The 14,978-nt window shown below is 33.6% G+C and overlaps 2 protein-coding genes across 6 annotated transcripts in view; both read right to left on the bottom strand.

The window, feature by feature from the left end:
• Window positions 1-1,712: 1,712 nt before the first annotated feature.
• On the bottom strand, window positions 1,713-9,767 carry LOC132551661 (E3 ubiquitin-protein ligase RING2-like). The gene is made up of 4 exons (XM_060215840.1): window positions 6,419-9,767; window positions 5,577-5,917; window positions 5,127-5,189; window positions 1,713-4,474 (listed from the first exon to the last, which is right to left on the bottom strand). The coding sequence occupies exons 1-4, from the start codon at window positions 6,832-6,834 to the stop codon at window positions 4,266-4,268; spliced, it is 1,029 nt and encodes a 342-aa protein (XP_060071823.1). The 5' UTR covers window positions 6,835-9,767; the 3' UTR covers window positions 1,713-4,265.
• Window positions 9,768-9,851: 84 nt separating this feature from the next.
• The window catches only part of LOC132551660 (serine/threonine-protein phosphatase 2B catalytic subunit 2-like), a 37,889-nt gene continuing 32,762 nt past the window's right edge, over window positions 9,852-14,978 (bottom strand). For all 5 annotated transcript variants that reach the window (XM_060215835.1, XM_060215834.1, XM_060215836.1 and 2 more), the window contains one exon: window positions 9,852-14,748. In XM_060215835.1, coding sequence (XP_060071818.1) covers window positions 14,627-14,748 — 122 coding nt within the window. In that variant the 3' untranslated portion in view covers window positions 9,852-14,626. The remainder of the gene's footprint in view (window positions 14,749-14,978) is intronic.

Below are 14,978 nucleotides of genomic sequence, written 5' to 3'. Positions count from 1 at the left end.
GGATATTTCTTTGTGATGGAAAAGAATACACCTACAGAAATTGTTCTAGTTGGGAGAGAAAGAAGAAGAGAAGAGGAGGAGAAATTAGGAGGAAACTTTTTAATAGAAACTTAATTTTTCAAGGTTTAAGGTTACAAGGGACAATGGATTCAAAAACACTGCCATTGCTAAGTTTGAAACTAAAATTACCTTTAGAAACCCAGAAAGGTTTCATCCAGCAAAATCTGTCTGTGACCGAGACCTAGTATGTGTGAGGATCGGACTCTAGTTTTGGTTTTGTCCAGTGAAATCTCTCTCTGACATTGTTTAAGTGTCATTTCACATTGTCTAATATTCTATCAACTTTTATGGTGACAACAATTATCTTCACAAGGTCAACAGAATGTCCAAATGTATTCTGATTCTCGTGTAAACAGGTACAAGTTGCCAACGAGCTTTGATTGTCTACTTGATCCAAAACAATACCTATTCACTTAATACAATTGTTCACATGAACTTTGTCTGTTGTTTGATGTGTAGTTTACTTGTAGTGGTCATTTGCCACCTCGCTGAACAATCAGAGTAAAGTGTCTTGTCCAAGGATACAACCAAGAAAGCACACACAGATCTACTTCTTAGCTTCCCTAGTAACACAAACTGCCACCGTTCTTAGGAAGCGTCGAACTACACAGGCTGGGCACTATGAAAAAAAGTGTTATATAAATCTCATATGGAATAGGAACTTATATCAGACATTTGATCATGGATAAGCTTCAAACATTTACTTAAAGTAGTGATCCTAAGTCTGGGGTTGATTCCTTTAAATCAACATGAAGCTGTACTTCACTAACGTGTTTTGATAGGTGTTGATCCTGATATTTGGACGACAGGTTGATATTAATACAAAAAATATATAAGTAATTATAAATTACATTTCAGATGCAGGTCTGACATGTGCTGGAGTCCTATGAGATTCAATTATTGGACCCTCTCTCTAATCTATATAAGTGACATCACTGAAGTGCTATATAATCTACCATACATCTCTTTGCTGATTCTTTGTGTCTAAATGTAGAAACAGTTACAAATAAGGACTTGTAAACATTTTAATACAATGCTATTGTAAGGTCTTTTTGATACTATGTTGTCATGTCATTTGATGCAATGTTGTCATGATGTCATTTTGATACATCATTGTCAGTTTTATACGTTGTCAAAATGTCATTATAATTTAAAGTTCTCATGTCATTTTAACACAATGTTTTCATAAAGGTCATATTGCTACAATGATGTCATGATGTCACTTTTATATAGTCCGGTAATGTTGTCACTATGTCATTTTGAAACAAAGTTATCATTTTGATGCATTGTTGTCAAGATGTTATTTTGATACAATGTTTCCACAACGTTGTTTGTTGCATTGTTGTCAGAATGTAATTTTAATACAATGCTGTTATAAAGACATTTTGATATAATGTTGTCATGATGTCAATTTGATACAATGTCATCATGTCATACTGTTCTTTCTTTCTTGGTATATCGTCACAATGTTGCATTGTTGTCCAGTCAAATTTTATAATGTTGCCATAATGGTGCATCATCGATGTTGAAAAAAAATATAAATACTATATTTATTCCAAGCAATTTAGTTGAAATGTTGCCATGCCATATCTCTACTACGTTACACATGTACTGTATGTTTTTCATATTATAAGGAAAATAATACCTGCAAGCATTTTGTAATAAGAAATTACTTTATTAGAACAGTTTTATTTACAACAATCACATGCTTTAAAAGAAACTACACATTTTCTTCACTTAGCATGGATTCAAATACAGACAATTAGGACCCAAAAAAATTTCTTCATATCCTGTTATAACTTGTCCTTATATATCATATTATCAATGATCAAACTGTATTTCTTGTCTTCATTTCTATGACTGACTAACACAACACATTACAGCAACAATGTTTTAACATACAAAAATAATATGACATGTTAAATTAAATAATTAATCCCTAATAGGTTACATGTGATATTCATGAATCGGATTCACTGAATTTCATCAAAACAAGCAACATCTTTCCATTGAGAATTCTTCTGTTAATCTTTTCATCATATCATTTACTTAGCTAAGAAAAATTGCAACCAAACCTTTTAATCACCATATACCAATAATTGGTTGTAACTTGTGGTATAACCAGCATTGCCTATGGGATTACTTCTTGATTTATATTATAATGTAATAGCATTCAGTAGGAAAAAGGGAAACAAGCATATACTAATAATAACATTTAAATACACCAGAATTTAAGAACATTTATGATTCTGTTTTACAATTTAGTCATTGATGCTAGCTACTTATAAAGCTCCTTCAACAAACTTTCAATGTGGTATGAGAAAAAATACTAGAAATCTATTCTAATTTCTTAACTGTTGTAAAATTTATATTTACATGTTTATTTCTGGTTACACATTGCTGTTTAGAAATTTATGGTAAAGATATTAAAGCTAGATAATGACATACAAAGCTCTAAAAAACAATTTCAAATCCTATTGCATTTCCATTGATAGATATTCTATGATTTACAAGAGTAACAAATCATTATGAAAACTTATTATCTCGCCAAACAGAAATTTACAAACACATTTTTTAATTAAATGGCTTTATAACTGGCATCACTTTTAAAGTGGTTACTCTATGCCTGGACAGGGTAAATCCACAAATAACTGACATAGGAGTCAGTTCATAGGGTTTTTTTCACATTGTGTATCGATATAAAGTTAAACAGCAATGAAGATGTATATTGTTCCGGAAGTTTTTATAGAGTGTCACTATCGTAAAATTCTGCTAGGAAACCATCTTTCTTTCTCTCTTGATGAGCATAGAATCCTATTTTTATTCACAATGAACTGGGTATTCAATATTGAAAAAAATCATTTTAACTAATGACACATTTTCCAGCCAAGCCACCCATACATCACAAAACATCAAAAGCTCACAAAAATCTTCTGATTCAGATATGTACAATATATCAACAAAGAGATATTAATACTTTAGCTTGGGTAATTACAATTTGCAATGAAGAGCACCTTGACATTGTTCCAGAAATTCATTGAAAACAACATATGACATAGGTTTTAAGAAATATTTGTAACATAGCATGAAGCACTTCAAAATACCATTAACCAAAAACAGACTTATGGGATTATGCTAAATTTAAATATGTTGTACAGATTTGACAAGTCTTTGGAATACTTTGGGATTTACAAAGAAGTGTACAATCAGACTTTTTAAGGGGTGGATTGGTATGAGCACTTTGGTCCCTTCTTGATTACTGATTTCTGATTATATATATTGTAAAGTTTTTTGTGAACAAATACAAAACAGTTACAATATGCACAATATACAACAAAATATATCATTAACATAATGCCCTTGCACGAGTCTGCATTATTCTATCAGTTTGGCAGTATAAATACATTCAATATAGCATCAGCCAAAAAGTCTCAGAAGTGTCATATTCCAGATTGATATAGGTGTGCATGTGTATAATTACATCTGCTGATGATTACATGGTAATCTGTTGAACTGGGTATTTATAGACCATTTAACGTGAATCGTCTTTTTGAGCAGAACAAAATAATTAGCTATTTACCAAGTTATAACAAAATTCTGTAAAATGGAGTCTTGCAATTTTTTTTTTACCAAAAATCTTTACTTTTGTTCACTTATGGAATTACTTACATAAATATCAGAAATATCTACAATGACAGGATCGTTTTGTACTGTAGTTTTAAACATCCCTGTCCTAATACTAGTAAATAATTTTCTCTGAAAATTAGCTGTCAAGTCTGAGCTTTCATATGACAATGAAAGCAAAGAGCATCATTACAGTAAAATAACTTACAAACTGTTAAAGCAGTTCATGAATAAATCTCTCATCCTGGAATTGTGCTTGAAATGAAATTGAAATATTTCAAGAAATAAATCTTCATGGTTTAAATTCTATTTCAAAAGAAACAATATTTTCTCAATCTAATCCATGACAGAATGCCATTTTATATCACCTCACGAAAAAATGTGACAATTCAATGTTTCTCACAGCTGACAAACCCATCAAGCAAAAATGCTAAGGATTTGGTTTAATAACTATTTCATTAAATCATGCAGAATTAAAGTCAATATGGCAGTTGTTAACTTTAAGTGAAACTCTATTGTTTAAACTGGAATCACACAGTTTTTTTCTTTCAAGAGCAAGTGCTAAATATTTTGTAGCTGATTCACTTGTCACTGCCTTTCTTGGTAGGTGTGTGACTGGGCGTGGTCTCTCCAGTCTTCTTCATACTGGCAAAGTACATTTCCAGTGGCTTGTTTACGCGCCAGTATTTTTCATTGACCTGGTCCAGGGTCATGACTCCACTCAGTAATGTGTAACATCCTGGTGTACTAGCTATGTGGATGCTGTATCTTGTATCACTACTGGCACCACCTGGAAACAACCAGAAGAAATGTAAAACTAGCCATATATCATGTCATCATTTCATATTGGCAGTGATTAAGGTTTAAGTTCTGCAATCACAAGGTTAAATTTTGGATTCAGATCTGTTTTCAAATACTGTTTGTAATATCTTTAATCACTAATAATTATTGAATTTTCACACATCTGTCCTCTTTCAGCATGAATGTCACTCAGAAGTTCTAATTCCAACTTGACAGCCTTTTGGCTTAACAAGCCAAGACAATTAACACAGGCTTTCTGGCTCTTGAAGAGTTATTTGAATATTTTCACATCATTTCAATTCAAATTTTTGAAATTTGCAAAAACATAAACTTACATTGGTTTTGAAAGTTTGATGAGTACAAGATATACAATGTAAGATAATTACTTTTCCTCTGTATACAAAAATGAAGAACTTGAATGACACACATTTCAATCTAAAAACTCCATAATATGTATACATATTTCAAACATGCACTGAAAGCGACATAAAACTACTTGAACATATCCTGTAATTTGTGCAATAAGTTGCTAACTACTTTAAACAAGGGAAGGAACTCTGATGAGAATGACCATCCTAAATTACATAACATATCACTTGTGAAAAACCCTCATCAAGATAAGCATTAGATATTATTCTTACCGCCATCTGCCTTTTGTGATTCCAGGGAGAGTCTGATGGCAAGATATTTTGACAAATGATCCACTGAAAAGAAAGAAAGGATTTCGAATTAGACAATTAATTAACTATTTTGTTTTACGCACATATTATACAAGTACCTGATAAACTGGTGTAATTAAGACTTACATCAATAGTTATAAGATAACAGAAATATCACGAATAATATACAGAGCTATATAAAAATCAAATTTGAATGGTCATATTGTGATTTCTTTTTTTGCCAAAATAAATACCATACATCCCCTTTATCTATTTCTGTTCCTCAATTTCAGTTGCTCAGAAATGCTGACTTAATACTGCTTGTCCTGTAATATTGCGCTCCCTACCCCTTCGGGTCCAAGTTTACATCTTGGGTCCTACTTTCATCATAGGACACCATAAATGAAATCAAAAGAGAATGTGATATAGCACCTGAAGCATTGGCAGTCGTCTTGATATATCTTGTCTGCGAGGCATCAAAGTTGGCTGCTTGAGACTCAGAGTCGATAGGTAAAGGCCTGAACACTAATTCAATGTCACTAACTGGTACTTCTCTCTCAACAGGCTCTATAGGATGCCCTAGTTCTGAACCACCCTCTCCCACTGAATTCTCAGTACTAGAGTCATCCGAATATGGTTTGGGCCTCTTCTTAGGAGTTGCATCATTAGATGTAGTGCTGGCTGTCTCCAGACGGGAAAGGTCTGGTTCTGTAGCATGTTTACGTACTCTTTGAGCCCTATTCATAGCTTGTAATCTCAGTCCCTCTTCAATGCTAAAGTAAAGGAGAAATAATACAATTTTAACAAAATCCACATATATATTAAGATACATAAAAGAAGCCGCTAAGTGTGTCTTACTGAATGCCTCAAATGCTGAATATGACCTATATTTCACATTTGAACGACATGGTTTTATAATGACACATAGCCGGGAGCTACTTGATTCCATCTTTTTGCAATTGTCTACTATACATGATACAGTTGAAGTATATTTTCTCAATAAAAAAGAATTCATGTCTGTATCTTTGAATATATCAGGTAAGCAATAAAACTTGACCCAATCTATAGAAACAGTCTTGTTTTTTACTTAAAATGATAAAATGATCATCTTAATCTTAGTCAATTACTTGTTTAAAATAAGTTGTTATCTATTTTCATATTTCATAACAGATTAACTATACACCACTAAATCAATCAGTATTATAGTCGATGTGATCAGCTGGTTACATTTCAACATTCAACCTTACAACATTGTATGTATATCTATTTAATACCTGTGAGTCAACGCAGCAGTACTGTGCTGTTTGTTAAGTTTTGCAAGTACCCTCTCTTGGTGCGCTTCATATTCGTCTCGACTAGGATATATTTTGGAAATAAGCGCATCGAAGTTGGGGTCAGGCCTCAAAGAACGTTTAGACACGAGTTTCTTTCTGCAAGTTGGACACTCTTTGTTGCCACTCCGAAGGGCTGTGATGATACAGTCTTGACAAAAACGATGAAGACACTCTTTTGTTGTCATCGTGTTTTTAAGCATATCTAGACAAATTGGACACATTAGTTCACTGTGCAGACTCCTGGGAGATACAGCTATCTCTGTAGAATCAGTAATCGCCTCCTGTGGTGTCCTGTGAAGCTCGTATAGACTCAATTCCCATGTTTTGTTTGGTGCGTGAGTGATCTCGTTCGCCATTTTGATTATCAATTTAACAGCGGAAGTGCCTTTCAACGCATGATCACACGAGTGAGACGGAGAGACAGGTGAGTTACTTCCCTTAGACCATATGCTAGCTTACTGGTAATAGCGATAAGTTTATCAAGAAGACATGTATCAGGCAGGTAGTATGGGATATCACTTTCAATCTGGATAGGAACAGAATATCAATTTATGAAAATTGAATAATTTTGCGTTTTCAAGATTTTTAAATGCAGCAGACGGATGACTTAAAAAAGTGTCATCATTGTCATCAAAAAAGTTTTGCGATCCACTGAATCTCCGTAATACTGTTAAAATTATTTCGCTAATTTGAGTTAGGCAAAGTAACTTGCGTTACAGCTGTACAAAGTGCAAATTTTCAAACGCGTTCAGTGAAAGAAGGACATCCCCTGTACCTAATGCTTCACGCACTGTTAAAGAAGGACATGGACATTATCGGACCGTGAGATAGTGGTTCAAATATCCATTGGTATTCCGTGGTGGACCCGTAGTACTCTCTTAATATATTTTTCTGAATATCTTTTCTTCCTTTAGCTTTTTGTCTCTTGTTTTAATTCCCCTTCACATTTCGCATTTTGCTTAAACTCATTTTAGATGCAGGGCGGAGAAGTGAGTTGTGAGTTCATCTCTAAGGAAAATTATTGTCGACAAACCACTTTTTTAAACGGATAATTCTGTGTGGATTAGACATCATTAAAAACTTTAAGAGTCCACGATAAAACGTTCTGAGGTGGAAACCAAAAGACAGAATAACAAAAACAGCAAATCAATACTTCTTATCAGAAAAGTTATAATTCATACGTTGTTGAGTTTCTGTAGGTGACCAGTTTGGTTATTTGTTACAAAATCCTCTTAGCTCACTGACTACATGTATAGAAAAACTTAGTGTAATGTTGAACAGTAATGTATAATGTATGACGGAAATTCAGTCCAATACTGTCCCTCATTACACGCGTCTGGTTTTCTTAATACTGAATACATTGATAATGCTAAAACTATCAATGCGATCTGCCACCTGATATCTATTCACAATTAAAGGACGTGAAACCAAGTGATTGATGAAGTTAAACTAAATACATTATATTTAATATTTATGCACCACAGTCGTTGTTGCGTACATATAGACTTTGATTGAAATCGAACAACTGTTCATAACGGAAACAAATGCGCGAAAGAGGGACAAGTCGAAATTCTATCCAGTAAAACCAGTTTTTGTTACTCAGAGGTCTCCGAGTGATCTTGGCTTCCATCATTGTATGATCTTTTCCGTTCTTCCTCTTCTTTCGAATAGATATAAAAAATCAAATCGGCACAAATAGGGACCTATGGAATATGAGAATGCTCATTCCAGAACTGCTCAAGACAGCAATATATATGAAAACAATATATATAAATGAAAAAAAATGCGATAACAAACTTCAACTGTTGAAATCCAAGATGACTGTCTGGCCGCCATTTCATTTTTCGGATCAGTCCGATAAATGAGTCGACACTACTTGAGACCAAGGGAACTGACTATACATATAAAATTTCAGATAGATCCATTCAATACTGCGATAAACTTCAAATTTTTAAATATCAGTTATAGCGTTGGCAAACCGTAATACCAGGTGATGACCCGACGCTCTCCATACGCTGCAGCTTCTGTTTCTCAGGAAGCTGTGACAGGATCGGTCTGTGCTTACGTTTTTGTGTCCAAGGGCAAGACACTTTACTCTAAATACTCTGGATGGCATGCTTCGAGTCTCCCGTATCTTAATCATCGAGGAGCTATCGTGTACTGGAAGACCCTAAGGGGTAACAAACACAACAGGAACACAGGACAGACGGACAGACAACGGGCGTTTTGAACTGCCCACTGATGATGGTGGGCTAATAAATGTTAAATATTATTATTTATCATTGCCTTTTGCATAGCGCATGTCCAACGTATGCGTCATGCCAAATAATGTTGAAATCATTTCGGTCAGTTCATGTTCGTTTCCTTTTTAAGACAACAGAAAAAATATAACATTTGATCTCTCTGACCTATGGCCTATTTCGATTGAAAGACTTTTCGCTGGACTTTATAAACAACGCTGCTTTAAAATGCCGGAAAAAACGTTTGCTTGTTCATTCAAATAATTTCTGGCCCGTGATTAATTTGGTGACTTCCACTTTACAGTCTCGATAGTGGACGTAAAACCAGTTTAAAATTATATAAATTTGCAGAATGACTTTATATTTATTCCCGACCTGTAAAATGGTTGTTTCTAACTTTGCTCCTCGGTGACTTAATTTTCTACTTAGATTGTGCTTCTGGATTTATTAATCTTCAAATCATATATTCAAAAATGCAATGAATGTATGGTTTGTTCAAAATACGACTTCAACCGACGTCTGTAGGGCGATTATCGCCACTCAACTATTGATGCTCTGTAAACCTGTTTGTTGTCTTATACGATCACTGTCAAAGATCAAGCAGAGGTTGAAGAGAACATTTAAATATACGACACACTGCATATCTACATGTTATGTTGTACATAGTTCCAATTTTGACGTCCATACGAATGACCGGGATGCTCCGCAAACCGTCAATGTCAAAGGTCAAGTAAAGGTCGTAATTACCAAAATAAGGTGCGCCACACATTTTACGCGGTACCTTTTCCAGAGGTTTTGATGTCAATGAAACAGTAGCTAAGAAAGGCTTCAGAAACCTGCATTTCGCCGTTTATTTGATTTTATTCTTTTACAAACTTCGGTGAAGTAGAGGATGCAGCGACTTGTTTTGTTATGAGACACAATGCGTTATTTCCCAACTTAAATCTCTGTAGACAGACCTTGTCAGCAGTGTGTAGGATGGATTCATGCACATGCACAAGGCTATAATATATAACCTTGCTTCAATTAAGTTGTGTAAAAGGTTTATATGATCAAATAATTATTGTCTACCAGTTTTTTGGGGGTCATCATTTTTGTTTTCATTATAATCACAAACAAATTCAAGGCTGATATTAATGGTAACACTGTAAATATTTATTAAGTATAAAAAAGATCTTGGTGGTAGAGAAAAATTATGTGAAGGGCAATATAAGAGTCTCGACTCAAGCACAAGACCTTAAATTGGAACAACACCTAAAACTGCCAAAATTGTGAGAATGCAGAAAACTATTTCTTTATTCACTGCCTGGTTTTTCACCAAATCAGTAAATAAAGAAATGTTTCAATACTAAATCTAACTATAAATTGAGTGTACAATGTCAACATTTTTTTGTTATTAGTAGTATATGAATTGATAAAGAAAAAAAAATTCTATTGGTTGCAACTACAGCAACTTTTGGTTTCACAACATTTTACAATATATCATCTGTGCATAATTCATAATAACAGATGACATAAATACATATGAAAATTTGGGGATATCGCCAACATCGTACACCCATTAGAATTTTGAAATATGTTATATATTTTTTTTTTCAATCTTGTACACATTCAAAACAGATGCTACCATAAAACAGCAAGAGCTCACCATACACCACTGTTGCAGCTTGTTTAAAAGAATCATCAGGGTCATAACACACAAACATTTGAGACATGGGTTTTCCAATAATTTACAATGATATGACAGTCATTGTGCTACTAAAAGACAACCTATATACTTCCAATGTTTGATTTTTTTCCCAAATTACTAACATGTGCCATAACAGCATATCCCTGACCAAGATCCCATCATTTACAGGACAACACAACAAAACCAGACAAGATAAGCAGCTTTTTATCATCAAACATTTCATTCAAACTTCAATGTTTATCGACAGTAATAATTGAAATGTCAAATTTTGGAATTCTAACATTTACTAATGTTCAACCCAACTTCTGCAACATTTTTCTTCCCTATATAATAAATCTATGATGTAGTTTGTTTACATGTACTATTAATGAAGGGACTTTTTAGGTTTGAAATATCACTTGAAACCATATAATAATCACAGCTCAATACACATGAATTTGATATTTCAACAGATCAATTTTCTTAGCTCATGCTTTGTGTTGCCATTATGGAATGCCAGCAACTGTGTTTAAGAGGTGCATAAGCTTGTTCTAAAAACAACAGTGATGGCAATGAAAGAATGAAGAAAAAACAAATACATGTACAACATAGGATTTCATAATTTAAACTACATGCATGTTAACATGAAAGGTTCTTTATCAACATTTTAACTTATAAACACATATACAAAAGAACTAATCATATGCCATCAACATCTCATTTCACATTGCAAGATTTCAGTAGGCCTAGTGCACTTTGATCATACCAATTTTGTTTTCAAATGACTTAAGCCTAAAGCACATGCAAACAGCTGTTTTCTATTGGACTGGCATCTGAATTCTTCAGTAGTATACAGCAAGTCTTCTTGTAATCGGAAATAAAATGTAAATCCGAAGCAAAACTTGTGAGCTTTACCAACATTTTGAAAATACAACATTTTGAATACCAAGACTAATAAAATATGTCATATATTAACAAAAGAGATTTTTTAAAAACAAAATTTAATAAATAGTTTCATAAATGATGATCAGGTGGACCAATAATTACTTCAATAACATACTCATATCTTCATATTAACATGGATGAAATATGCATTACATCATTACAGAATGAGTATTAAAAAGAGGAACAATATTGAATCTTCATTGAACTTGAATGTGCTAAGGACAGGAACTATTAAACTGAAAACAGTACAATCAAAGGATTTGCTCAAATCTTATATGCTTGCTATATTACAAAATCATACTAGCACAGATGCATGGAGAACTCCTATACACTAGATCAGTGAACAGATTTAAGGATCCAAACTACATGTATATTCCTCTTTTACAGAACATTCAGCATAAATACCAACACTTATTGCACACTCAATATTTCTATCATCATTCAACTCTGTTACGCCTCAGGCAAATTAGCATTACTGTACATGGGATGTCTGCAATTACCTAAACAGAGGATAAAGAGATATGTTTTATTGTAGACCTGTCACGCAGACTCCTTGTGTACATTGTATTTATTGGATTTGAAAAAAGCGCCATTATTTTTTACCTGTACTCTAATAGTGTTTGAGAAAATTTCAAATAAATGTTTTTTTTTATTGTATTGAAACATTCAATCATGACTGAGAACATACAATATTTTTAACAATGATGAAATATTAAATGAAAGAATTTCAGCACATATTTATGTTAAAAAGAAGTTACTTCTCAGTTCACTTCAGTTTAAATCCTTCTGTAAAAAGACTGAAATTTTGCTGCTTTGGTGCATGAAACCTAGCACCAAACATGCCTGAAAAATCTTTTCTCTGAAATTTTATACCAGTGCTTTGCTTTATATTTTTAGCAGGATTTTTTGTACCCTTTCAACATTTCTCCTTCAACAAAACCAGACCTTTTACTTAAACAGATGTGGTACAGACTAAGATAAACTGTTTTAGTCAACAATTTGTACAAAGATGACCTATCATATATATCATGTATCCGGGAATGATTTGAATAACTTAGACAATGCTTTAAAATAAATGCAGTTACAATTGTAACTTAATTAGCACAATTCTAATGGTTCATTTTCAACACACTACAGATGTACAAATCTTAAAAGTACCAACTGTACAGTTTTAATACAAAGCAACGGTAAGACTATATGGCATTGTTCACCAGTAGTCGTAGCACTACAATATTACTGAATTTGAGCAAGGCATATCACCGATGTGGCAAAAGGATAGAACTCCTCGATCATTTAATACTAGTCCAGTATGTACCAGTAACACCTAATCAATAAATAAGATTTTTTATTTATTGTCCAAGCTGTCAATGAATACCACTTACTTTGATTCTATGAAAGATTAACAGGCACACTGATATTCCAGTGTGAACCAGTCTGAATGTCTGATATGTTAGGGTGTATCTGGAAATTTTGGTAAGACAAAAGGAAATAAATGAAATTTCCTAATCAGTCTATTAATTCCTTGAAAACTTTTGCACACATGTTCATTGGCACGTAAATGTGCAAGTACATATGTATAAATATTTGTTCATTTTTAATTTTTCAGTCATTTGTTAGGTTTTCTAACCATTGGCTGAGAGTAGTGTCATCAAAGAGATTCAGAGTGAACCTGAAAGACATTTGGTTTAACTCAAGTTCCTACAATTATCGACACTATTAAACATTGTGAAATCTGTTTTTGATGTTCTTCCATCCACATTTGTTAATGAATGGAATCAGAACTAGTTGTTGAAACCAAACTATACAATATCATACCCTGGTAAAATTACAAGTACCAAAAGCCAATCGGATGTACATACTGTAATACTTGGTTGCAAGTATTCCATATATATTAGTTCACACACACAAACATTTTGTGAGATACTATTTTTAAAATTTGCCTAAGCAAAAAAACACCCAGACACAAATATATTATTTTTAAATTAATAACATAAACAACAAAAGAAATTTAACTAAAATGTAACTTTAAATGGAAAATTATGATGACAACATCACATTCTAGAAGATGGATACCTCTTACTATAAAATAATTCAAGCACTCACTGGGAATAGAAAACAATATTTTATACAATTAGGATAAGCATATTTAAATTGGGAGGAGAATTTCATGGAAACTTAAAATCTGTATATCACTGGCAGGGGGTATACACCACCAGAATTATCATGGATCAACATGAGAAAGTCAACAACAGAAGTAACAACAATCCTGATGAAGCAGATTTATCCTCCATATCAAGTGGAGGTTACTTTGAATAAATATCTCAAGAAAGAGCTATTATTTGTTCAATAACAATGCAGATCTCAAGATCTTCATCTCGATATATTTTAAATATATCATTTGGGTCTATTTTCCCAATCACCAGCATCACATGCATCATCTGCCATTAAAATGACACATCTCTTCCAGGTGAACTCCTCTACAGGTACTAACATCACAAACTTACACTTTTCTAACTTGTGGCAACACCATCTGTGCCTTTATAGATCATCTTCTTTATCTTCACAGCAGGATTAGTATTGATCTCACAGCCATATGTTTATTCCATAGCTCCATGCTTCACAGTTGTGTCCTAACAACCCCAATATTGTATTTCCATTGCAGCACCAGCTGAACCATACTGGACTGATGTGGAGAGTAGGAACTGTTGCGACACAGAGGGTAATGCCTTGGTTAGCCTTTTGTGGGCAATCAGCCTGGATAACAAACTTTTCATATGGCTTGTGATAATGTGCTGTCTTTTGTTCCACATGAAGTTCTTTCTGATCAGACTGCACCTGCACACTACACTTCTAGCAAAAAGCTGGCCATCTTCATGTCTCTAAACAAGTTTTCATGATCCGACTTAGAAGAGACACTTCTCCACATTTGACTAGATACCTTTGTCAGGAAATGACAGAAAGCGCAGGGTTGTCATATACATGTATATATAGTATGTGTATAGTGTATGCATTTAGATGATTTTCTATGTCATGATGAATCAGGGTTAATGCCAGCTGCTGATAGAGCAGCAGACATCATTTCACTTCCTACAAATAATCAAAATATCAGAACATGCTCTCTTCATGGTTTCACCTTGACAGAATCTATCTGCTGCCAAGGTCAGGAGGGCCAGCTTTGTGCCAGAGATGCATATGCTTCCACCTACACAGCATGATCTGACAATTGTAATAAGTTTGTTTCAGGGTCACGTATGAACAGAGACCAGCTCCACAGAGTATCACATTGTCAGAACTTTAGCTTTTATGAGAATTGTTGACTGCGTCTTTACGTGGTGGCATCCTCTCGTTCATTTTGTCCAAACATTTTGCTTCATCAAAGCCGCTGATCTTATGAGAAGGTGAGAAACCACTAAGAGCTGAAAGAAAAGAACACACAACATCATTCATATTGAATCATTCGACTTTAAAAAACAGTAGAGTAGTAACATCCAGGTTATTTTGAAAGCAATGGATTATTGTGAATCTTTGTCTTATGAAGCAAGCATTATCAAGTCTCATATTTGCTGTAATCTCTTATCTAACCCAAAACCTCAGAACAGTACCGTTGACTACATCATAGTAATTAATCTGAAGGAACATTAAACAT

The sequence above is a fragment of the Ylistrum balloti genome, unplaced genomic scaffold (genome assembly GCF_031769215.1).
Source record: "Ylistrum balloti isolate Yb309-2 unplaced genomic scaffold, AGI_CSIRO_Ybal_v1 Utg370208, whole genome shotgun sequence".
NCBI lineage: Eukaryota > Metazoa > Mollusca > Bivalvia > Pectinida > Pectinidae > Ylistrum > Ylistrum balloti.
Note: the sequence above shows the minus strand (reverse complement) of the source record. Positions and strands in the feature narration are given on the sequence as shown.

Coding starts and splice junctions, on each gene's coding strand:
- LOC132551661 (XM_060215840.1), bottom strand. CDS start 6,834: ATGGCGAACGAGATCACTCACGCACCAAACAAAACATGGGAATTGAGT. Junction 5,918..6,418: donor ACTGCTGCGTTGACTCACAG/GTATTAAATAGA, acceptor CCTTTACTTTAG/CATTGAAGAGGGACTGAGAT. Junction 4,475..5,126: donor ATCACAAAAGGCAGATGGCG/GTAAGAATAATA, acceptor GGTTGTTTCCAG/GTGGTGCCAGTAGTGATACA.